Source organism: Notechis scutatus, chromosome 2, assembly GCF_049901735.1.
Source record: "Notechis scutatus isolate UNSWTSFEM ecotype Mainland chromosome 2, rNotScu1.2, whole genome shotgun sequence".
In the NCBI taxonomy this organism is placed as follows: domain Eukaryota; kingdom Metazoa; phylum Chordata; class Lepidosauria; order Squamata; family Elapidae; genus Notechis; species Notechis scutatus.
In genome coordinates, this window is record NC_142010.1 from 250,681,483 (window position 1) to 250,708,138 (window position 26,656).

The 26,656-nt window shown below is 41.9% G+C and overlaps 1 protein-coding gene across 2 annotated transcripts; it reads right to left on the reverse strand.

The window, feature by feature from the left end:
* Positions 1-486: 486 nt before the first annotated feature.
* Positions 487-26,656, reverse strand: SEC11C (SEC11 homolog C, signal peptidase complex subunit). 2 transcript variants are annotated; one of them, XM_026666372.2, is made up of 8 exons: positions 26,427-26,656; positions 24,859-24,944; positions 21,886-21,935; positions 16,105-16,214; positions 14,077-14,226; positions 9,223-9,342; positions 6,524-6,581; positions 487-5,013 (listed from the first exon to the last, which is right to left on the reverse strand). In XM_026666372.2, exons 3-8 carry the CDS (start codon positions 21,925-21,927, stop codon positions 4,960-4,962), a joined length of 534 nt encoding a protein of 177 aa, XP_026522157.1. In that variant the 5' UTR covers positions 21,928-21,935; positions 24,859-24,944; positions 26,427-26,656; the 3' UTR covers positions 487-4,959. The 2 variants fall into 2 exon arrangements, with proteins under 2 accessions (XP_026522157.1, XP_026522158.1); XM_026666373.2 differs by lacking the exon at positions 24,859-24,944.

The window sequence follows — 26,656 nt, forward strand, 5'->3', positions numbered from 1 at the left end:
CTGACATCACCCATCATTAACTATGCTACTCAGAAGCCCTTCGATAACATATATGCTTCTGTAATTATTTGTATAAAGCATTATTTTAGTGTCAAAAGCACACAAATGTTCCATGATTTTTAGGTGTTTTTCCCCCCACTTTTTCCATTTTTACTGTTTTCCCTTCTTTTTTTAGTCTCTTTTAGTACTATTTAACCTTTTAGGTATATAAAATACTTTACAGTTTATATAAAATACATTTTCTCCTTTATCAATGTTCTTTGGATTGCTTGTATTCTTACTTGCACTAATTGAATGATGAACTGTATTGATTTAAAATATAATAAAATCACTACCTTTCAAAAGAAGACTACAGCAATAACAAGAGGCCCAATTATTAGGTTCCCATGTTGGAAAACAACATATGTTTTGCACAAGTTGTTTTTTTTGAAATAATCCTCAGCATTAACTCCAGAAATACAACCACAGAAAAGAAATACAATCCAGTTAAGTTATAAAACCAAGACACCAATGTTTTAATGATATTATTGCATAGCATGGTAAAACAAAGAGAGATGGATGGGTGGGCATCATATTTATTAGTACAGCTCAAGGACTGACAACTTGTTTTTCATTTTACTCTTTGTGGATCTTTTCACAGAAATCTGGCAAGCCTTTAAAGCCATTTACTTTTGAATAAACAAAGGACCAACACATTTATTACCATGAAATTGCAAGACAGAAGTTAAACAAAATACTCAGATTATTCACATTTTTAAAGTGATTTTCCTAAGGCCATGAAAGGAATTTAAAAGGCCAAGAATAATGTTGGAAGGGCAAATATTAGGCTTTTAAAATAGAATGTGATTTCAGGCAGAAATTTTACACTACAAATTCTATTTACCAGCCCCATCTGATCGGAGCTACAGAAATTACAAAGGATTATGCCAGCAACATAGATATAATGAAAGAATTTAGGTCAAACTTTCCCCCATTTCCTTGTTCCAATATTAGAACTTATACATAGTTCAGGGTTCAACTGTTGGGTTCTTGGCTGAGCTTGGTAGTGGACAATTCAATACCAGGATAGGATATGGTGCATACGGCCACTAATGAGAACAGCAGGGGCCATTCTCACATGCACTGACACCAAGAACCCAAAAGTACCATAGAGAATAAAGATGACAACTTTGATGGGGATTTGCAAGTTCCATTGCCAGGACAATGAACAGTAAAACATATTTTAAGTCCGCAACAGGCAGATAATATTCAGAAGAGGCTCAGACAGAAAAGTTTCTAATTCTCTGAACTGTTAAGTAGGAAGAAAAGATATAACATAAATAGACTTGCAAGATTCTGTTATTATTATTATAGTTTAAGCCTTCCTGATTTTTTTTTTTGGGGGGGCAGGTCTGGTTTGGTGTTTCTAGTGGACAAGAATCTTGTATCATTCATTTACTTTCAGCAGTCCCATTCTTATTTCGAGGTGGTCTAAATCCTATAATAAGAAAAAAAAATTCTCCTTTTTTCAATGCTTAGAAAAGCAGCAATTTCAGGCAAAACATCCAAACACAGGACCGTACTTCATTATAATATAGCTACTTCGGGCTGACGGACCCTCTTATAAACATCCAAATAGCATCATCAAATCGTTAATGATTACCAAATTGTCACATCATGCTAAACTATTGTTCTATTACCTGTCACTTACTGACTGCAATCCTGGCTTCACAATACACACATCCAGAAGTGAATTGAAATGCTTATAGCATCTGGCAGTTAAGCAATCCATGGTGAAGTGAACATTAGATCTTTGCAGCACCGCAGATACAAAACGCCATTTCAGGATGTACTGGAAACGTTTATTTTCCTATGACTACCAACAAACATAAAGGTTTCCCCTTTCCAGTTGTCTCAGACTCTAGGGGTTGCAGCTCATCCCCATTTCTTACTTGAGGGAGCCAGCGTTGTCCGAAGAAAATTTCCGTGGTCATGTGGCCAGCATATATATATGCCGGGGTGCACAGAATACTGTTATCTTCTGTGATGACCCGGGGCGTGGCAAATAAGCAAGAAGAGTCCCTTTATTATCTCCAACCTTGCCCCAATGTCCAGGTTACCTTCTGGCTGGAGAAAAACTCTCCCAGGAACAGCCTTTGACTGCAGAAAATTCAGTCCAGAACAAGGTACATACAACTAACTAAAAATCCAAATAAACCAAGCTGCAGTAATTAACTTGACAGGGCAGGAAAAGGACTTTCAGCCTTGAAAGCATGGCAAAACTCACACAATTGGGAAGACGCCAGGAACACAGATAAGCCACGACAATACCAGATAAATTCACGATTTGCTCCCAACAGCTTGCTGCACACAGCTTCCCTTTTAAAACACTGTGTTCCCAGCTGCAGTTAATGAAGGGAATCAGGGCCCTTTCCTCCCCCATAAGCCACACAACTCACATTGCTCTCTTCTTCATTTCTCCCTGCATGCTCTAGGATGCAGAGGGGATGGGCCTGGGTCTTCCTCTGAATTCCCTCTCCCTTGCTCTACCTCTCCCCTGCTCTGCCCAGCCAGACTTTGCCCTTCCCCAGTTTCTTCCACAACCAACGAAGCCACACAGTGAAGTTTCAAGAAAACAATCAAGCTCAGAGAGTACTAAGGATCCTACAACAGTTTCCTACAACTACATGGTAACCCTAGAGGTCAAATGTACAATCTGGGAAAAGTTGCAGCTACTTTAAAGAGTCAAACTGGAGTTACATTCATGTCTTGGCGTATACTCCAGAACAACTTTTTGCCTCTGAGTCTGAAACCACCACACAGCCTTAATGTAAAGTTTCCCCTTCTCAATACAGCTGGATTCATGGTTGGTCAAACTCTTGAGTTTAGTTGGTTTGCCTGACATTGTGAGAAATGGAGGTGACTCCCACATATTCTATCAATTAAAAAAAAAAAAAAAGCAATAGCCACACCAGATAAATGGAAAAATGACATGCTTTGGTTGTCGATTATATGCTGTGAAATCTAAGCTATGGTTGCAAATTCTGTAAACCTGTCGCTTTTATTACAGGCTATTCACAAAACCATGAGGGTTTTAAATGACTGATAACTAGAAAAAAAATGTTACATTACTGGCACAAAAAAGTGGGTGTCAAACATATTGTATCAGTTGTGTAGGCATCATGTGCTTTCGAATATTTTACTGAGCAAGGGAACTCCTCTATAAATATTAAATTTTAAAAGCTGCAAAGGATATCATTTCTTTTTTTTTTTTAATCATCATCCTTACTTTTTATAGCAGTGTTTCTGCACCCCAGCAAATTTAGGATGTGGGGGATTTCAACTTCCAGGATTCAAGCAAGCTAGGGAATTCTGAAAGTCGAAAGTCCACACATCCTAACGTAGCTGAAATTGAGAAACACTCATTCTATAGCTTTCTTAGGCTGCAAATCCAAATCAACAGAACCCTTGGGACTGACGGATGATTAAAGGAACTCAGCAGCAGCACACAGTTAGTCTTTGACTTACAACCATTTGCTTAGCGACTGTTTAAAGTTATAATAGAACGAGAAAAAAGTGGCTTATGTCCACTTTTTACACTTACAACTGTTGCAGCATCTGCTTAAGAACTGTGGTAGGAAAGGTCTTAAAATAGGGCAAAACTCACTTAACTGTCTTGCTTAGCAACAGATATTTGGGGCTCAGTTGTGGTTGTAAGTTATTATATTTTTCAAACTAGGCTAGACAACTAAAGGTTTCTCATTACACTACAGGTAGTTCTTCCTTAACAACCATTCATTCCACAACTGTTCAAGGTTACAACGATGCTGAATGAGGAGACTTAAGACCAGTCCTCAAAGTTCCATCTGTAACAACCATTCCCACGGTTACATGAGCATGTTTCAGGCACTTGACAAGCTGTAATCTGTAATTGCATTGCAGCATCTCATTGCCACTTGCAACCTTCACAGCTGCCTTTTGAGAAGCAAAATCAATGGGGAAGCCATCAGGAAGTTGAAAATGGCAGTCACATGATGTCATACTTAATGACTGGATGAGATTTGCTTAACAATCATTGGTTGATTTGCACAACTGCCATTGGTTAAGTTGGCATGGTCATGTAATGCCAGGCAACTGTGTCACTGAGTGGCAGAGTTGCCAGTCCCAATGAGTGTTGTTAAGCAAGGACTACCTGTACAAGTGGCAAGGCACTAACTCAGATAATGTCACTGTAAATCTTGATTTTCAGGGTGGTTTGATGAAGCAATGCAAACTAGAAGAACACCACAAAGGTGCATGGTACAACCTTATTCAAAATTGTAGTTTTCAATTCTTCGTTAGAAGCATTTGTCTTTGTGAAATCATTCACAAGAAGGGGACTGTTGCTCAAGAAATCATCATCTGAACTGCTGCCCGGGTGGGGTGGGCGTGAGATGGGAATAATTTGAAGGGGGGATACAAATTGGAGGTTCCTTGCATGGAAGTTGTAAATAAAAACGAGAATTCTCAATGTAGTCAAGATTCATGGCTGTGAAACTATTCTCCAAACTATTTTCAAAATAAGCAGATCCATTTTTTTCACTCATGACAAAAAGTGAACACATAGTAAGAAATAAAAACAATTATTTGCTAACAAAACAGCCAAGAGAATCTTGCCTTCCCTAACCTGGTTTTAGACCGTAATTAATGTAATCTCCACCCAAGATGTCCAAAAGACATTTTTGGCTGAAAGTTTGGGGAGCTGAACCAGGCTGGGGAAGATGGACATAATAAATATATATATATATATATCTGTGTGACTCAATGAAGGCAACTGGGCTGCCCATAGGTTAGACTGCAACATGAAAAGGAACAAAACAAATACAATATGGTTTGCACAGGTCACATAATATTATCTGCGGACAAGGGGACATTTCAAATATATTAGTATCTCTTCATATAATTATGCTGATAAGTTGTCCGAGGCAATTCCAGATTCTTTTATGATTCCCGTTTCAGAAGTACATAAGCCCCCATGACAGCTAAGAGAGCATACTGTGGAAAAAAAACAAACACATGGAATATTACTGTGTGTGGGCACCATGTTCCATAGCACATCTTATAAACTAAATATGTTTTTGAGGAATGCTATCTGCAACTTTTCCTGCTGGCTTCTCCAAAAAGTCACTGGGGAAGCCAGCAGAGAAGGTAGCAAATCGCTGGTTCTCCCCCACCTAGTCCCATCTTCCTACACTTATGCCATGCCAAGTCATTCATACACACCCCGACTTGCACTATATCCCCACGCAACGTGCCACTTGTGTACCCCCTTGTACCCTGCACAACCTTTGCCTTTTGTACATCCTCTGCAGCAGTGGCCCCCAACCTTTTTTGTGCCGCGGCCCGGTACTGGCATCACAAAATCATCCGCGGCCCGGTACCGGCATCACAAAATCATCCGCGGCCCAGTACCGGCATCAGCACGCATGGCAAGGCGAGCCGAGCGACCGGCCAGCCAGCCGTCCCCCGCTTCTCCCGCCACCTTCAACTCCTCCTTTGTACCTGTGTCGATGGGCTTCGGGACGGCCGGGATGGTCGCTCGGCTCGCTTGCCATGCGTGCTGAAAATCCTCGCGCCTTAGTTTTGTTTGAAGCCGCCCCTTCGATGAAACTAAGGCGCGAGGATTCTTTCAGCACCCAAACGCCGCTTTCTACCCGGAAAAGCTCACTGGAAGCACTTTTTCATCAAAACAAGATGGCGGTGCCCAGCAAACCGGCGGCCCGGTAGAAATTGTTCCACGGACCGGTACCGGTCCAGGGACCGGTGGTTGGGGACCCCTGCTCTGCAGGACACCTCTTGTGCACTCCTGGCACCATTTTCTACCCATGCCACATCTCTCATTCACCCTCCCTGATCTGCGCCTCTTATGCACCCCATCATACTCTCTCCGACCGCCACAAGCACCTGACAAACCCCACCTCTGACCAACATAGTGTCTCTTGTGTACCTCCTCGTACCTCCTCTGACCCGCATCTCCCATCTACCACCCCAACTTATGTGTCACATACATTTCTCCCAATCCGTGTAGTGCCTCTCACACACCGCCTTGGGCCACCTCCCATGTTCCTCCTTGCATATTGGTGCACCCTCCCAGACCTTCTCTTGACTATGCAGCACCTCATGTGCATCATACACTCTTGTGCATCCTCTCCAATCCACATCTTACACCCTCAGTAAACTACCAAGCATCTCTCACACACCCTTCAATAAACTAGCTTCAAATTGCTGACAATGTGCAAAACTGGCTATGTTCTCCTCAAATCTATTTGTTTAATTATTACATTGATATAAGCCTGACTCCTAACATCCCTTTTGGACCCTCCAGATGGGTTGAAAATATGACTCTCACAATTTTCAGCCCAAAAGAGAAAACTATGTGAATGGTAAATATCAAGCAACAGGATAAAAACTTATTAGATAGTGTTTTCTTTTCTTGTCTACACGATAATGTTCATTCTAAATATAAAGATCATTTTCTTAGATTTTCAGCTAAATCTGTACCCACCTTAAATTTTGGATAATCATTCATGATTATGGTCACCATTCCAACATATGGCAAAAACCTAATTGAGAGAAATTAAAGATAGTTGGCTTATTAATCAATACAGTCATTGTCTCAACATTGGTGAACAATAAATCTCAGGCATGATTGATTTAATATATTAGTAACTGAATTTACATCCCGTCTCTCCATATGAATAGTATCAAGGTTGCTAATATTAAATATAAGATACAGTATTAGGGTAACACATAAGAGTTTAAAAATACACTAACTAAAAATGTTTTAGTAAACATCTTAAAACACTGAAAGCTACAAATGTTGCTGCCTGCATGAAGCAACACACAGTTAGTCCTTGACTTACAACTGGTATGATGCTTAACGGCTGCAGGTTTCGCTTAACAATTGTAGTGTTCACTTAGCAACATGGTGATTTGCTTAAAAACTGCCAGAAAAAAAAGCACTCGAAGGCCAGACAAGGAATAATGGATGGAAACTGAACAAGGAGAGATTCAGCCCAGAAATAAGGAGAAATTTTCTGACAGTGGAACAGAAGTTGCCTTTGGAAGTTGTGGGAGCTTCATCCCTGGAGGCTTTCAGGAAGAGACTAGATTTCCATCTGTCAGAAATTCTGTAGGGTCTCCTGCTTGGGGGTGGGGGTGGTGTTGGACTAGATGATCTACAAGGTCCCTTCCAGCTCTGTTAATCTGTTAATGTTGTGATCCACTTTATGACTATCACAATTGACAACTGTAACAGGCAGGCTCCATTACGGTTGTAAGTTGAGGACTATTCTAAGACCATAGGAGCCTCTGTGGTGCAGTGGTTTTAGAGTGCAGTATTGCAAGCTACTTCTGCTGACTGCCAGCTGCCTACAATTTGGCAGTTCAAATCTCACTAGGCTCAAGGTTGACTCAGCTCTCCATCCTTCCGAGGTGGGTAAAATGAGGACCCAGATTGTTAGGGGGCACTATGCTGACTCTGTAAACTGCTTAGAGAGGGCTGTAAAGCACTATAAAGCGGTATATAAGTCTAAGTGCTATCGCTATATTGTTAGCCCTGTTGAATCAAGCCAAGGCCCATCTTAATTCACCATTTTGTTACACCAATTACTTCTGGGATTCTTTTGCTATTATGCCCCTGCAAACTGCATTTAGAAGTAACTTCCTATTTCCTCATTGTCTCCTCTCCAAGTACCAAAAAGACTTGAGCAGATTAAACATTTGGAAGATCCACCAAGATCATTCTGGAAGGTGCTGCTACCTGCTGTGATTCCCCTACAAGCCAGATATGACTTCTGGGAACTCCTGAATGTGTCCAAATATTTTTTTTTCTTGGAAATAGTATGGAGGCTATTGTACTCATTCTGGATTTCTTTTTTTGAATTAACTTCCCATTCTAGACTTCAGGGATTTGCTAAACGTTTTTCATCTAGAAGTATGGTTACCTGCCGTAGACATCAAAATAATAATTTAAACCAGAGGTGTCAAACTGGCGGCCTATGGGCCAGATGGATCACGCCCACCCCAGCTCCGCGAAGGGGGGAAACGTCGTGATGTCATGTGATGACAACCTGAGGCGGCGAGTTTGACACCCGTGATTTAAACTAAAGTTAGGTTGACAAGTATTTCCAGCTCAAAATGCAACCCGTTTTCAGACAAACCTTGTTGTCAAAAGGGGCTCCCAGAGACCTTCAAAATAATTTTAAGAATGATTTGTAATGTTTACAGTGTTTTTCATTTTAATGAGTTGTATTGTATTTTGTATTTATTCTTTTTTAATGTTTAATAAAGGTTTTTCTTTAATAATAATAATAATAATAATAATAATAATAATGATAATAATAATAATAATGATGATGATGATGATGTGATCGATGTGATCGCCCATCGATCACATACTGAGCTGTTGCAAGACAATCGCTCAGGCTGACTACAAATAACGTCACAATAGTCGCTCAGATGGTCCACTGGAACTTGTGTCACAACTACTATCTCCCTGTAGCAAAGAACTGGTGGGATCATAAGCCTGAGAAAGTGGTTGAAAATGAGCATGCAAAACTACTGTGGGACTTCCAAATACAGACTGATAAAGTTTTGGAACACAATACCCTGGATATCACGATTGTGGAGAATAAAAAAGTGTTGGATCGTCGACATTGCCATACCTGGTGACAGCAGAATCGACGAGAAACAACTTGAAAAAAATCACCAGATATCAGAACTTGAAAATTGAACTGCAGAGTCTCTGGCATAAACCAGTGTAGGTAATTCCAGTGGTACTCGGCACACTGGGTGCTGTGCCTAAAGACCTAGGCAAGCACTTAAAAACAATTGGCACTGACCAAATCACCATTGGTCGGCTGCAGAAGGCCACCTTACTGGGATCTGCTCACATAATACACTGATACATCACGCAGTCCTCAACGCTTGGGGAGTGTTCGACTAGTGATCTGTGATACGAAACCCAGCATAGTTATCTCGTTTGCTGTGAACACTGTCATTTTTTGTGTATAAAATAATAATAATGTTGAGGATTGTATGCAGCTCCGAAGTCTGTGGTGACTCATCCTGAAATAAATGTGTTTTTCCAGATCAAACCATGATGCTAGCAGGGGAAAGACAAGGAGAGAATTCCTTCTGCGTCAGTCACTGATATTCTGGTGTTCGCAAGAGAGGCTGCTTGCATAACCCAAGTTTACTTACCCTCGCGCTCTTCCTACGACGTCTTTCTTTTCTAGCCAGTTCTGTCCTTCTTTGTACAAACCTCTGTCATCGACTTCATTATTGTCGCCCTTGGTCAAAAATTTGATGTTGCCATTTTCTCTGCAAGCAAAGAAACAGGACAGGGAATGGATTAGCACTTCATTGATAGCAGTTTTCGCTGATAGCAATTTTTGAAACGGCTTACAAACCACCCGAAAGCAGGGCCAAGTGATAAGATAGCAATAGGTACATGTTGTCCTTCCTGTTATTTTTAAATAAATTGTCCAGGTGTTTTAGGACTCCTGCTATCAGAGCTGAACAAGCATTTGGCTCTCCCCAGTGCCCATTACAGGTAGTCCTCAACTTACGACCACAATTGAGCCCAGGATTTCTGTTGCTGAGTGAGATGTTTGTTAAGCCAGTTTTGCCCCATTTTACGACCTTTCTCGACACCTTTGTTAAGTGAATCGCTGCGGTAGAATAGTTAGTAACCTGGTTGCTGTGTGAATCTTGGCTTCCTCATGACTTTTGTTGGTCAGAAGGTTGCAAAAGGATCATATGATCCCAGGACGCTGCAACCGTCATAAATATGAGTGAGTCGACAGCCAAGCGGTTGAATTTTCATCACGTGATCATGGGGATGCAGCCAAAGTCGTAACTGTGGAAAATGGTTGTAAGTCACTTTTTTCAGTGTTGCTGTAACTTTGAACGGTCACTAAACAAACTATTGTAAGTCGAGCACTGCCTGTAGTAAATACTATATTTACTATAGGTAGTCCTTGTTTATACTATAGTAAATACTATATTTACTACAGGTAGTCCTTGTTTATACTATAGTAAATACTATATTTACTACAGGTAGTCCTTGTTTATACTATAATAAATACTATATTTACTACAGGTAGTCCTTATTTATACTACAGTAAATACTATATTTACTACAGGTAGTCCTTGTTTATACTACATACTATATTTACTACAGGTAGTCTTTATTTATACTACAGTAAATACTATATTTACTACAGGTAGCCCTTGTTTATACTATAGTAAATACTATATTTACTACAGGTAGCCCTTGTTTATACTAAATATATTTACTACAGGTAGTCCTTGTTTATACTATAGCAAATACTATATTTACTACAAGTAGTCCTTGTTTATACTAAATACTATATTTACTACAGGTAGTCTTTATTTATACAGTAAATACTATATTTACTACAGGCAGCCCTTGTTTATACTATAGTAAATACTACAGGTAGCCCTTGCTTATACTACAGTAAATACTATATTTAGTACAGTCCTTGTTTATACTATAGTAAATACTATATTTACTACAGGTAGTCCTTGTTCATACTATAGTAAATGCTATATTTACTACAAGTAGTCCTTGTTTAATGACTGGTTGCTTAGGGACTATTTAAAGTTACAATTAACTTCCCCAGAGCTGCTCACAGCCTATGTTCTAAGTTCCAACTGTTGTCCAATGTTCACTTGATCACATTTAGGGCTCTTGGCAAACAAACTCAATTGATGTTTGCAGCGTCCCACAGTCACGTGACCGGGTTTTCTGGCATTTATTTATTTTATTTATTGCTGGTTTCCAGTTTTCTGGTTTCCACCCAGTGAAGAAAATTGGATTCATTTAACAACTGCCGGGTTCACTTAACAACTGCGTCAAACAGGATACTATAGTAAAATTGGGCGTGGTCATGTAAGATAACCTTTATTGTCATTTTTTTTTATTGCAAGCACACATTAAAAATGAAAATCTGTTGCCTGCTCTCAAGAGAAAGTCTGTATCTACCCACATACATAATACACATATATACATGCTATATACGTACATAAATACAGTATATACCTGCATTTATGTATTTGTTTGTGTGAACCGGTAGTAAAAAAAAATTGAATCCCACCACTGGTCCTAACTGCTTTCAATAGCTCAATATAGGCCGAAAAGCTTTCGACCTCCAGTTGTTGCTGAACTACATCTCAAGATCGCATTCCTTCCACCATGCTGGCTGGTACTGCTGAAAGCTGAGGTTCAGCAATATCCGGAGGGCCTCAGATTCACCATCTCTGGCTTTTGGGGAGAGCTTAGGATCTGTCAATGGATATTCTCAGTCATCCACAGGGATTTCTGGAAGTTGAGTCCAAGGGAACTGGACTTCCTGTTTGGTTTGAAGAGTTTTGCTTTTTTTTTTTTTATGTTTTATGTGTTGTGTGTATATGTTTTTTTTTTTGGGAGAATTAATAAAACCTTGCAGAAATATAGAATGAGAATAATGGTAACTAAGTCAGAAAGAAATAGATGAAATAATAATAATGAAATTGAATAAGAGTAAAGAGAAGAAACATAATTATAGTGTATCTGACTTGTTAAATTTACAATGGAAAAAGGTTTAAACATGTAATGGATAATGATGATTTGTGTGTTTTGAAAATTAATAAAACTTGTTGTTTTTTTTTAAAAAAAGAGTTTTGCTAGTATCTACTTGGATAAACAGTGAAACGTTTCAAACCAAAAAAAGGAGTTCAGTTGTCATACCTCAGCTTCCAGAGAACTGACAAAGAATTTTCTAAACTAAATGAGTCAGGTAGCTAAATTATGGAAATTAGCATTACCTATAATCCAGAAATGCATCAAATGGACAAGCAATCCATTATATATTGATATAATAAATTGTTGGGATAAATTCTACGGCAGGGGTCAGCAACCAGCAGCTCTAGAGCCACATGTGGCTTTCATCCCTCTGCCTGTGGCTCCCTGTCGCTCAAAATATGCGTCACAATTGCTAATGTGCGACACCTGCCAGCACGCAATTTATTGAGCTTTTTTGACCCCTGGTAGGCCAACCATGGATAAATCCAAGAAAAGAAAAGTTTCAGAAGAAAACAGAATGTTTAATTCAACTACATATGCTAGTTTTGCGGCAGCTCAGAAACAGTCAGGCACGGGAAAGGTTTTGTGGCTCCTGGTGTTTTCTTTTCTGTGGGAAACGGGTCCAAATGCCTCTTTGAGTGTTTAAGGTTGCCGGTCCCTGGTCTACAGTGACCAAAAAAACAGGAGTTCGCTGGTGCTTTTTCAGACCAACACTTTTCATTAAAAGGAGAAAACTTTTGTGAGTTGCAGTTTACTTCACCTTTAGATTTGCCATCCCACCCATCGGATGAAGTAAGCTGTAGCCCACAAAAGCTCAAGGTTTTTTTTTTTTTAAATTGAAATTGATTAGTCAGAAAAGGTGCCACCAAACGTCTTGATTTTCACCTAGTATGTAGCAGAGAGGTTTAAACATGTCTCATTTGAAGGCTGTCACATCACTCGAGCGATGCTTGAGCAGTTGTGTTATAAAAATAATCTTTTGAAAATGTCACGATGTTGCAAGGGCAATAACCCACTAGAAAAATCAGATGTGACATTTGTACTACAAAAAATGCTTCGGAAAAATACCGATTCAGGTATTCAAGATGCAGAGGGTTCTTCTCCCATAAAAAAAAAAAAGGAAAGGAAAACAAAATTAAAAGTGGCACTGGGAGTTGGCATTTAAGAGCACGCAGAAAAGCCTTCCATACAGCAGTTAAGATAATGTGGATGCTTAAATTGCTAATGCTTGCTTTCTTCCCCATTCCCCTGAAATGTGGGCTTTATTTTCTTTTAAATCCAATTCCCCCCCAAAAAGCCACAAGTGCAACGCTAACACTCCTTAAAAGTTTCTGCCAGATTAGGAAAAAGTAATTAAATACACAGAAGCATATCAGCAAATCAACTTTCCTCTACTAAAATTTAAATTCCAATGTCTACGGAGATTCATCCAGGTCATGGTTGTCCCAAAGGTGCTTTTTTTCAAGAGTCAAATGGACTTTCTGGTTTTTCTTTGAAGACGTTTTGCTTCTTCATCCAAGAAGCTTCTTCAGCTCTGAGTGGATGGTGGGGAATTAAAATTCCCACCATCCAGACCGTTAATCCTTCCATTTCCCCACCATCATCCAGTCAGAGCTGAAGCGACTTCTTGGATGAGAAGCGAAACGTCTTCAAAGAAAAAACAAGAAAGTCCAGTTGCCTCTTGAAAAAAAGCACCTTTGGGTTAAATTCCGTTCAATTCAACATTCGTTCTTGCCCTCCAGGGTGAGGTCCACTCCAATCCTCCTGACCTCCCGTAAGAACCTAAAGATCGGTTGGCTTGGGGCTCGAAAGGAGGAGCTTCATGTTGGAGATGGCTGATAGATTAATATCAGATCCTGCGTCCCATCCCTGCTCATCCTACATCTTCTCTTCCCATCTTTTAGCTATTGTATTTGGCACAGTGGTGGGATTCATTTTTTTTTAAAACTACTGGTTCTGTGGGCATGGCTTGGTGGGCATGGCGTGGCTTGGTGGGCGTGGCAGGGGAAGGTTACTGCAAAATTCCCATTCCCTCCCCACCCCACTAACCTGCTTTCCAGCTCCGTTCTCCTGTTCAGGGCAACAAAAGAAGACCCAGCCAATCAGCTGGGACTTGGGAGGCAGAGAATAGATGGGGGCAGAGCCAGTCAGAGGCGGTATTTACCGGTTCTCCAAACTACTCAAAATTTCTGCTACCGGTTCTCCAGAACTGGTCAGAACCCACTGAATACCACCTCTGATTTGGCAGTTTTTATTTATATAGTTTTATTTTTTTTTAATATTGTAAGCCACCCAGAGTTACCTAAACTAAATAAATAATAAATAATTCATTTTTGTCGTGATTCTGCTCATTTCTTCATCTTAACGCCACCCAATAACTTGGAATGTGACTCTGAAAACCCTCAGTTACTCAACACAGGGCTGCTCTGAACCACTTTATCAGCTATATTTCGTGTGACCATCATTACTTTTCATGAACTTTTATCACTCTGTGCACGATTGGAATATCTCTTCCTTCGACTTTGAAAACGACTATTTCTCCGGCCCTGATGGGGTCATCTCGGAAATTTGTCAAGAACAAGAGGTCTCCTCTGTGGAAGGCAGGTTCCATACTGCCACTAGAAAAGGAGAAGAGAAGAATTTTTACAATCAACACAATCATCATCTTTTAATGACCCCATAGTCCCTTGCGGCGTGGAGTCTAGGCAACTGAGTGGAGCTGAGTGTTTACTGGCCGGATGCCCTTCCTGTCACCCATGCGGAGTTTTGTTCAGCAAATATATACTCATTGTACCCAGAGAGAGAAATATCTGCCTCTACCTAGGATCAAACTCACAACCTCCTGATTGTGAGGCGAGAGCTTCACCTCTAGGCCACCGCACCACTCATTACAATTAACACAGTGATTACCAAAAAATAAATAAGCACAGTGTATTAGATGTGGCTTTTGTGTTACAAGGACTAAAATGTTCCAAATGTTTACCTGCAATAGATTTAAATTAATCAAGCTATCTCAACAAAGAAATTCTGTAATTTTTTTATCTAAGGTTTCCTCTGTCCTGGATGATTATATGCCGAAGCGCACAGAACCCTGTTACCTTCCCATCCAAGTGGTACCTATTGATGTACTTGCACTTGCATGCTTTTGAACTGCTAGGTGGGCAGGAGATGGAGCATGTCACAGAAGCTCACCCGTTGCGCAGTGGTTGGGTCTTGAACTGGGGCTGTCAGCTTTCCCGCTGACAAACTCCGTGTCTTTAACTGATGAGCCATCGCGCCTCCCCTAAAATTTTTACCTATAGGAGCCCACCGTCATAGTACATTATTGGAAAAGTTCAATAAATGCTTATTTCAATAGTAGAGAATATATGTGGAACTGGGTTAAACTGTTGGGTTCTTGAGAGTGTTCTCTCAGTTGAGTCAGTTTCAACCAACATCAATGATGATGTTATCCACGCTTGTAATGAAATCTCTGCAGGAAAAGCTGTTGTGGTTCGCCGGCAGCCTGTGCAGACGGCAGCAGAATCAGACAGTGGGGAAAAACGAGGACTAGTCCGGGAGTCTGAAGAGGACTCGGACGAGGGTCCTGTGTCCGGTGTAGAGATGGGCCAGGACCATCTGGGAATGGGGTGCTGATTCCGCAGCCTCTGGAGTCTGGCAGCAGCGAGGCAGAGGAACCAAGGGAGCCTGTTCCTGGTGCGCGTATGCACAGAGCTGCTGGAAGGCAAGAGCAGCTGAGACAAAAGGGGCGACTCGGGAGTAAGGCTGGGAGGTAGATTGCCCCTCCCATAAGATATACAGGGCAGGCAAAGGTGAAGAAACCTTTGCAGGAAGCAAAGTCGTTCATTCTGTTTGGATTAATCCTTGAAGTTCTGTGTGGACTTTGTCCTTCGGTTGGTTTTTTTTTATAGTTCATTTGGCACTTTAGTTGTTGGCAGCAATTCAAAGGAGAGAAAGGTGAGTGCTTATCTCGAGGGACTGTTTGGGACTCATTACAGGCTGGGAATGAACATAATTCCCAGCGTTGAAATAAAACAAGAGGTGTTTTAATTAAGCATGTGCTTAATTATGGTCTTGGAAGCCTCGGTCAGAACAAAAGCAACCAAGTTCAAAAAGTACCAACAACCTCAAAAATGCTTATTTTTAACATGTGTAGCTTAGGGTGTGAACCTATAAACAAGAATTGTGCCTGGTTTCTCAGTCTGCCCTTATCACATATAAAAGAATACACATGTGTTGTTGACTAATAAGGCTGCTTATACACTAAAAGCTTTTCACAGGAAGAAGATCAAAAAGGAATAGCTAGCTTACTATGACCTAATCAAATTTCATAACACATCTTATCCTAGAGGGAATTTATTAAAGCAATGATGGTTATAAAATCACAACCTCCCACTCACTTTCTCTTTCCCTATTCCCCATTTGGGACAGGGATGAGACAAAAATTGAGGGCTGCAGACTACCCCAGATAACAAATTCTTTATAAAGAGACGTACCTGAGCACTACTACAATTGGACTCTCACTCCCGGTGATAACAATAAGGCCTTTCCATATCATCAGGGCTGAAGACACGATCATGGCAAAATTTAAAACTTGGTAATAGAGCTGCAAGAAGAGAGCAGAATGAAAAGAATAAATCTCATATATATGGTCTTTGATCATATAATCACCATTGTTGCGGTTATTGTTTCAAGAGTCACGGTGCTCATTTTCTGATTTTATAGGATGCACTGAACATCTCCAAATTTAATTAGACACAAATTTAACTTTCACCCACACACCATCAACAAAAGACCGTAGTAGCTTTAAAGAAAGGAACCTCAACTAAAATATTGAAGAACATTGACTTGGACATGAAAAGTAGATCTAGTAGATGTTAATGAGTTTTGAGAACAGGGAAGCTGGCTTTATATGGTGTAGTGCCCCTTCAGGTTTCTAGTGGCTCTATAAGTCAAAAGACCACGTATTTGCATCTATCTAGCTTATCAATGGAGACTGAGTGGAGCAAATGGCCAGTTTTAAGTTTCTGGGTGTTACCATAAAAGAGGACCTGATCTGGGGTGCTCACATTGCAGTGCTGGTCAAAAGGGCCCAGCAGAGATTATACTACCTGAGGCTTCCCAGAAAACAACAACTGAATGAGAAACTGCTGGTGACCTTCTACCTCTGCACCATAGAGAGCATTTTAACACACTGCACCTCTGTATGGTTTGCCAATTGCACAGTGGCAGATATGAAAGCACTCCAGAGGGTTAACGTCATTGCCCAGAAGATCATTGGTTGCCCTCTCCCCTCTTTGGAAGAGCTTTATAGCTCCCGCTGCCTTAAGAAAGTTCAAAACATCCAGAAAGATCCATCTCATCCTGGGTACCTTTTTTTTTGAACTATTACCATCTGGTAGACGGTACAGGATAATAAAAACAAGGACAAATAGGCTGAAAACAGCGTCTATCCCAGGGCAGTAGCTCTACTGAATTCTACTGTATAGTAGTACACTGAAGATGGTATTTAATTTCGTTGTACGATGTGCAATGACAATAAAGTAAACTGAACTAAACTAAACTATCATAATTAGAACTGATAAGAAAAAAACCTGCACCATCCATAGATAAAAGTTTCCCCTGTCCAGTCATGTCTGACTCTACGGAATAGTGCTCATCGCTGTTTCTTAGCTGGAACCAGGATTGTTTGAATCCTGCATCACTATATGCCAAGGTGCATGGGACATTGTTACCTTCCCAGCGAAGTGGTACCTGTTCATCTACTCGCATTTGCATGCTTTCGAACTGCTAGGTGGGCAGGAGCTGGGGCAAGTAACAGGCACTCACCCCATCGTGCAATGCTCGGGTGCTGACAAGCTCAGCATGTTTCCAGCTGACAAGCTCAGCATGTTTCACATGTTTTAAGCAGTTACACCCGACTGCCTCAACAGAACAACAAGCAAGGGGTCGAGTGACAAAGGGTTTCAGGCAGGACAGGGGCATAAGTAGATATTTTATCATTTTTATGTTCGATCGGCACCTGTTTCTTTCCTCAGAACAGTCACTCTTCCCAGGGTGCTGCAGTTGTATAATGAGGGCAATGGTATGGTGGGTATGCATGTGAAGTAGGGCAATCAAAAACTGGTCAACAAGAAAAACAGCACAGCAGCTGAAGAGGCACGAAGTAAATCAGCACACGGGAAAAACACGGCATTAAGCCTTTCTTGTCCGCATGGGGTAGCAGGGCAAAGCTCCATGCCAAGAGGTGGCCCAGTTTTCCATTTGTTTAAAAAAAACCAAATAAATGGCTAATAAGGGAAACAGATTTATTGCCTCCCAGTACTAGCCCAGTAGAAGCCTAAAAATAGACCCATCGATTTACAATAGCAATAGCACTTAAGACTTATATACTGCTTCACGGTGCTTTTACAGCCCTCTCTAAGCGGGTTTACAGAGTCAGCCTATTGCCCCCAACAATCTGGGTCCTCATTTTACCCACCTCGGAAGGATGGAGGCTGAGTCAACCTTCAGCCTGGTGAGATTCCAACTGCCAAATTGCAGGCGGCCGGCAGTCAGCAGAAATAGCCTGCAGTACTGCACTCTAACCACCGCGCCACTGAGGCTCTATTATGGGTAGTTCTTGAAATATATTCACACACGATGGGTAGTTCTTGAGTTATTGTTGGAGTTTGCAATCACCACAACAACATTGTCTCTGTGTCCTGTGATGTGCAATATTCAGCCTTTCTGAACTTCTTTCTTCTTTGCACTGAATCCATTTTGTTGTAGTTCCATACGTGATGGCCTTGTGTATGTGCGTGCATGCGCACGTAGGTGTATCCCATGATCACCAAGCAACATAACCGCTGTGCCACTGTGGCTCTGATCAAGTTGTTAAAAGGCTATTTAGCACCAGCTCATGGCCACGTATTTGTACCTACTCATAAACAGGTACACGATCCTCGCCAGAACTGACTCTGAAAATTTTTAAAAAAACAACCTCACACTTCCTGGAGCGTTGGAGACTTTTGCAGGGTTAGAGGTGCTATAGCACAGGAGTCTCCAACCTTGGCAACTTTAAAACTTGTGGACTTCAACTTTAAGACTTGTGGACTTCAACTTTAAGACTTGCGGACTTCAACTCCCAGAGTTCCTCAGCCAGCAAAGCTGGCTGAGGAACTCTGGGAATTGAAGTCCGCAAGTCTTAAAGTTGCCAAGGTTGGAGACCCCTGCTATAGCAGACAAGTATATTCACACTACTTATTACCAATAGAAAGAATACATTTAGCTCAGGGTTGGAGTCCTTGGCGTTCTCTGAACTCGGTGGTTTGCTTGCAGATGTACGTATAATACAGGCAGTCCTCGATTTACAACAGTTCATTTAGTGACCGTTCAAAGTGACAAGAGAGTGGCGCTTTTTTCACACTCACCACCATTACAGCATCCCCATGGTCATGGGATCAAAATTCAGACACTTGGCAAGCTGAGCCATATTGAGGACCATTGCAGTGTCCCAGGGTCATGTGATTTTTGCGACTTTCTGACAGTGGGGAAGCCAGATTCACTTGACAAGTGTGGTTTCCAACCTAACAACTGCGGTGATTCACTTAACAGCTGTGGCAAGAAAGGTCGTAAAACGAGGCAAGACGGACTTAGCAAATGTCACTCCTAGGAACAGAAATTTTGGGCTCCATTATGGTCGTAAATGGAGGACTACCTGTACAACCACAACCATCACCGTAACACACAAGCCAAGTCCCTCCTCCCACTCCTACCCACCCCAAGCCAGTAGACCAAGACCAAGAAGAAAAAGAACAGGAATCATCATAAAGTGGAAGGACCATAACAGCCACTATGCAGGACAAACAGAAGATTAGCAGAGCTAGTCATCCATGAACGCCAATTAGCAGTCAGAGGACACAATGAAAATTCCTTAATTTCACAGCATGTGGACAGATTTAACCACAGTGTCAACTGGGAAATTGCGAACATCCTAGAGACGTAGGCAAAAACACTAGGGAATGCCTGGAAGCGTGTCACTCAGACCCAATCAGCCATCAACAGACACATGGAGATAAGCCGTATTTACACATCATTCCAAAGAGACAATAAGAAGGTTAAGAAGTAAACAAAAAGATCAGAACACATCCTCTTCAGCAGCTAACCCCTAGATAAGCAGATATCAATACCAGACAAAACAATTACCCTAATCAAGAAACTATCACAGAAACAAAAAATCAAGCAGAAAACAATATCTTATCAAGAAGAAAACCACATGCCCAGCAACACTGGCAGGGCAAGCTACTGCATATAAACAAAGAGAAAACTCCACGCTCATGAGCTTCCCACAACGTTACAAGCCAACAACCACGCTCAGAGAGCACCAAGGACTCCACGCTTTATACATTGCTACTGCACTTCCAATCCAACCCGTCTAGTATTAACTTTAAGTGGAAATCTGTGTTGCCCAAAACAGTGCTGATTTCAGGATGTTCAGGCAGTTGCATGCATGTGCCCAGGGAAGGCATGAAGTCTGCAGCCTGCCTATATTGATCTAACTAACATAAGGTCAATCTTAGTTTAGTTTACTTTATTGTCATTGCACCTCGTACAACAAAATTAAATACTATGAAAATAAACACAAGCACACATCCTTCACACTCCCCACACTGAATTGAAAAGCCTTGGCATTGCATTAACATTGCACCATACAATAGAATTCAATAGAGTTGCTGCCCTGGGATAAAAGCTGTTTTTCAGTCTATTTGTCCTTGTTTTTATTATCCTATACCGTCTGCCAGAGGGTAATAGTTCGAAAAAAGGGTGCCCAGGATGAGATGGATGTTTAATAATGTTTTGAACTTTCTTAGGGCAGCGGGAGCTACAAAGCTCTTCCAAAGAGGGGAGAGGGCAACCAATGATCTTCTGGGCAATGACATTAACCCTCTGGAGTGCTGTCCTATCTGCCACTGTGCACTTGGCAAACCATACAGAGGTGCAGTAAGTTAAGATACTCTCTATCGTGCAGCGGTAGAAGGTTACCAGCAGTTTTTCACTCAGTTGTTGTTTCCTGAGAAGTCTCAGGTAGTATAATCTCTGCTGGGCCCTTTTGACCAGCGCTGCAATGTGAGCACCCCAGGTCAGGTCCTCTTTTATGGTAACACCCAGAAACTTAAAACTGGCCACTTGCTCCACTTGGTCTCCATTGATCAGCAAGGGCTGTTCTTTCTATAGTCCACTATAAGCTCCTTGGTCTTATTGGTGTTGAGGACCAAGTTATTGTCTCCACACCATGAAAGCAACTGATCCACTATTTTAGCGATAGTCAGGGGGAAGGATAACAATTGAAAGTGGATGGGGCCAGCATGTATTTTCCCTCAGCTTTGGGACAAGGTATCTGCATCTGCGTAGGGAGTCAAAAAAGGCAAGATGGCAGACACAGCTCTGTGATGCACATCCATATGTCATAGCGCTGCTTCTACCGCCTCATCTTGGGACTCAGCCCTGTGAATGCCACTGGGAGTTCTTGAAATTGCCAAGTTTGAGGAATACCAGATTTAAATTGTTTTTGTTTTTGTTTACATTAAAAGACAAGTGCTTTTTTAAAAAAAAGACAAAAAGGGGAAATAACATAGGTCATAGACTGTAAATATGGGAGAGGGGGAAAATGAGTTTCTAGAAGCATCCAAAATCCGATCTTTTTTCAATTTGCGGCTTTTCTGTTTCAAGACATCAAGATTTATGTAGGACAACCTTTCTTTCTGCCTCTCCTCCCACCTGAAGGAACAAAAATGACACAAGATGATATGCCAAAAGGAAGTTCAACATCTGAAAGATTCAGCAGGTAAAATTGCTAACACATTGCTAGTTCAACTTGCAATGATAATGCATCTTCCCCCCCAAAAAAACCCCAGATGTTTTAATGCTCTGAAGAGGGATTTTTTTTGCTTGTACTAAAAATAACCAAATCTACCACACTTGTACTTCTGACTGAAAAATAATGGCTCTTATTTTTTATTTTTTTTAAATACAGAAGTCTTTCTGTCCAAGACTGCTGATTTCAAGGTATACATGTTTCAAAGCAGTACAGGTAGTCCTGGCTTAACAATGATAGAGATTGGATCTTCTGTCTCTATTGTAACTTCAAAGAGTTGCTGAAAGAATGGTCATTAAGCAGGGACCACCTGTATAAGACATCCATTTCATTAAATCGATTCAGACCGTGGATACAAACGATTTTAATACAAACAAGCTCACAAGCTGACATCACAAAACAAACCGTACTCCTCTTTTACCTGGCGCTTGTTCATTCGCCGCAGGTCCCCGAAAATATCCATTTTGAGAGCTATTAAGGAAAGAAAACAAAGATCTTATTCTTAAACTGGAGTGAGTGTAAAAATGCCAAGGGGTTTCTCACACAATCAACGGGGGGTGCCAAAAGTCAGCCAAATTGTCATAAACAGAGTACGAGAGTTGGCACCTCTAACAGTTATCGACTGCATTGGTAGAATTTCAGTCGTACCGCTCAGTCTCAATCCATTCCACCTATTTTATTATTTTTAGATTAAGCTGGAAGTAGCCTTATTCCTTACAGTAGCCTCTTCCGAGCTGCTGCCTTATGGGTATATTTCCTACATCTTAAAATTCCAGTCAACACGCCTCTGATCTTAATGGGAGTGTCGCCCAGTGGCCCTGTTTAGAGTCTTCTCGGGAAGGGGAAGGTCGATCTACAGGGCCATGCAGAGGAATTTTTTTGTCCATCTGAGGCGGGTGGGCTTCAAAAATTTTAGCAAAGGGTTCTCTGCCCAGTTACTGGGTGGGCGTGGCCATGGTGGGCGTGGTCTAGTCGGCCTCCTGCACCACAGCGGCGGGGGGGAGTGTTTTTGCCCTCCCTGGGCTCCGGAGGCTTTCCTCAAGCCTCCGGGAGGGCAAAAACAGCCTCCTTGGATTCCGGAGGCTCTCTGGAAGCCAGAAACAGGCCCATTTCTGGCCTTCCCAAACTTCCAGTAGGCCTGTTTTTCTACCTGCATCCAAAACATGCCACATGGCGACTCCTGGGAGGGGCGGGGTGGTCGGGGCCATCCAGGAGTGGGATTTGGGAGTTCTAGGAACCGTACAGAATCTTAGCTAGGGGCTCTCCTGAACTCCTGCGAACCCCCAGCAGCCCCACCCCTGATCTGAGGGATAAAATTACTCTGATTCGATATCAGTTGGATACCAAGCATGGTGGAAGCCCCGTGGAAATGCCTAGGGAGGGGACTGCACTGGGAGCCAGTTTGCTTCTGGGTCCAATGCAAGGTGTTGGGTTGTGACTTATAAAACCCCACATGGCAAGGGCCTGGTTATCTGCGGAACCATCTTTGCCCCCATTATATCAATCATCCCACCTGGTCAGGCAGGGAAAGTATGTTGCAGAGCCCATCAGTTAAAGAACTCTGACTGGCGGGGTCTAGGGTGAGAGCCCTTGTCATGTGGCATATTATCCCTCCCCCACTCCTGACCTTCCGTAAAGGAGTTAAAACATGGCCCTGTGGCCTCGTGTGGGGAGCCCAGAGGAACACCCAGCCATGGGGCTGGTTAGTCCTCTGAAATCACTCCCCTTGCCTTTTACTATTACTAGTTTAATAGTATTTAATCACTCTTGCCTCCTCCCAGATTTTTAGTTTATACAGCATAATCTTCTTTTTTAATGATCCATTGTGTGGTGGAGTCTGGGCAACTGAATGGAGCTGAGTGTTTACTGGCTAGTTGCCCTTCCTGTCGCCAATGCAGAGTTTCGTTCAGCAGATATATTTATTGTGCCCAGAGAGAAATATCTGCCTCTACCTAGGATGGAACTCACAGCCTCTAGATTGTGAGGCAATATATATGGGCCATTAAAAAGTGTGAATAATAATTATAAAAATAAATAAAATAATAATAAAATAAAATAAAAACAAAAAACACTGGCCAAGCTAAGTACAGAGTTATTCAGAAATTAATGTCCACCGATCTATAAAGGGCCAGACTGGAGAAGGATTTTTACTGCAGTTCTTTTGGCCATTAACACATACCACTTTGAACAAAAAAAAAAGTAATACGTTGTGCTCATATAACAAGCTTTATTAGTAATCTGGAAAAAAACGAATATATATTAACTCTTTGCAAGAGGAAGGAGAACAGGAATAAATTGTAATGCTCTTCTGAAGGGAAGTACATTCCATGGTGTCGAAGCAATGAGGAACCATTATAAAGAGCCCAATATCAGACATTCAGCTTTGACAGAGGATTTTCCAAATGGAGATATGAAGTCACTTTATATCGTGAGAGGCTCCAGTGACATATCCCAGTATTATTTTAACTGCCACCAGCTCTTTAGTTGTTTCCCAAATTTGTTGCATGGAAACACTTTTAATAAGAGATACACAAGGCAGAAGGAGCTCAACCAGAAGGCAAATGCCTTTGCAACATAGGCTAAAACAAAGTTATGGATACACAGATTCAGAACTTTTTCTAACATAAAGCTAAGCAGCTGGAAAAAGCTGCAGAAGTAATTCTGTTCAGAAATCAAATCATGGTTTCCAAGACCTCAGACAGTGGATTGAATTTAATCCCAACGGTCGTAAAATAAATTCAACTGTATATATAAAATGCCCAGTTAATGTATACCTGAATCTTGTCAATGAATTGCATCTCACAATCGAGCATAGCAGGCTTCCTACAGATTACACAATTTAAGTGCAGTGTCTGATGTAACAGATACAAATACTAATGGTGCATATCTATAGACTGCGAGAAAAGGCTTGCTTAATCCGTTACTGAACAGTTGCTAACTGGCTGAATTCACAACTTTCCATAAGCAAACCACAGGAGAATGCAGTCTACTCAAATCCCAGTCAAATCTCGCAGGATCTCAGCACTGAAGACACTATGGCTGGGTTTAGACAATGCATTTAATTTGGTGGTTAGACCAACCATTTCTTTAACTTGCTTAACTTAAAGGTTAAACTTTATTGAGATTTTCTGTGGTATGGCATATTGTAGAAAACCAGTGTGAAAGTTTCCAAGAGAGACTGAGAGAAAAAAAATGGGAAGAACAATCAACAAAAGGAAGAATAGTTTGTTAGTACGGTAGTTATCTCACATTCTCTCTCCATTTGGTGGGCAAAATAACTAAATGACAGTTTAATCTGGGTTACAAGAAATTCAAGAAAAGATTCAAAACTTAATGAACAAGCCAACAAGAGAAGTTTGAAGATTCCTGAAATTTTGGAAGGGGGAATCCTTACCCTAATTTCTTTAAAATTCCAGGTGGATGTCTGTAGAATTGTTGCTTCCTTCACTGTGCTCTGTGGGATGGGGCCAGGTGCCCCACCTGTTTGAGAAAGGTATGATTCAGTCCCTTGTACAAAGCCAAAAGTCACCTGCTTCAGTGAGCTGCAATGGGAGCTGCATTAGTTTCAATAGAAGAGAATATCTGCAACTCAAGGGTTGAATTGTGGAGATCTTGGTGTGCTCTGAGCTGGACTGCCAACTTGCAGACATTTCATTACCCAACATTCATTACATCAAGCTAAATCCACGAATGCCAGGGAATTCATGGAAGCTTGGCGTTCAGGCAGACCAGCCATCAGTAAGGAGAGGAAGCCACATTTACAGAGCCTTCAAAGGCACAGCGATGACACATCACACGTGCTTTAATTCGGTGGCTGAATTTTTACGTGGTGCCGTTTAATGCACAGTCTTTCACATCCCTGTGAGAAAGATATGTAATCTGGATTGTATTTTTAAAATGTATCATTTGATTTTTGACATTTTTATTAGAATATGCTTTTTTGGAAAGTTTTTCATAGTTTGTTCCCAAGAACTTCTGGGACCATGCCTGGCCAGCAATCAAGTCACAGGCGAGGATGGTCTTATTGCAAGCCTACCTGAAATTCAGCAGCAGCATCCAAAGCCTGGGCCACTGACCATTTTGGGGGGAGAGGTAGCACCAGAAAAAATCCCTATTTATCAGGGCATGATCTAATGGGGTAGACCCAAAGGGGCTTTTTTTCAAGAAGCAGCCAGACTTTCTGGATGTTTTGCTTCTCATACAGAAGCTTCTTCAGGGATAGAGCTCACTTGAGTGCGATATCAGAATTAAGCACATCCTAGTTGGCAATGCAACGTCTGCAAGCACAAGCACCCAGCTCGGATAGCACCAAGGGCTCCACACCCACTAGTTTCCCATTGTTCCATTAGGGGACTGGAGGTTAAAACATACAATGAACGGTTGCATGGCTAGGGAAGAGAAGCACCAGGGGAGACATGATAACAGAGTTCCAATATCTGAGGGGCTGCCACAGAGAGGAAGGGGTCAAGATATTTTCCAAAGCACCTGAAGGCCAGACAAGGAATAATGGATGGAAACTGATCAAGAAGAGATTCAACCTGGAAATAAGGAGACATTTTTCTGACAGTGAGGACAATCAGCCAATGGAATAGAAGTTGCCTTCGGAAGTTGTGGCAGTTTCATCCCTGGAGGCTTTCAAGAAGAGATTGGACTGCCATCTGTCAAAAAATGGTGTCGGCTCTGCTTGGACGGGCGGGTTGGACTAGATGACCTACAAGGTCCCTTCCAACTGTGTTATAACCTGTGTTTATCTGCATCCCCAGCTAACCTCTCCAGAAGGTCCCATGGACCGCTGCCCATCCCGTCCCAAAGATTTTACCTATGGCAGGTTGAGCAAAAAGCAGGGAGAGCTCAGTCCAGGGCTTCCCTAAAAGGAGGCAGATCTCCCCATCCTCCCAGCCCCGGCTCAAAGCACCCCGCGACCCTTCGTGCCCAGCCTAGCCAGCCACCTGCTCCGCTCACCTTTCTCCCCCTTCCTCTTCTTCTTCCACCTGCAACAAGGGAGGGCAACCTGGGTCGGAGCTTCTACTCGTCCCCCTACCAGCCCAAGACGGCGCCACCAGCCCCGCTTTCCCGCCTCCCGATCCAGCCAGCCGCGGACAAGCAGGTGCCACCGCTGCGGACGTCGCGCTTTGCCGCCTTCAGCGTCTCAAAGCCTATTCCCATTCCCCGGTGCTGCTCGGCAGGTCCAC

Coding starts and splice junctions, on each gene's coding strand:
- SEC11C (XM_026666373.2), bottom strand. CDS start 21,927: ATGGATATTTTCGGGGACCTGCGGCGAATGAACAAGCGCCAG. Junction 16,215..21,885: donor GGCGAATGAACAAGCGCCAG/GTAAAAGAGGAG, acceptor CTCTTCTTGCAG/CTCTATTACCAAGTTTTAAA. Junction 9,343..14,076: donor GTGATAAAAGTTCATGAAAA/GTAATGATGGTC, acceptor CTTTGCTTGCAG/AGAAAATGGCAACATCAAAT.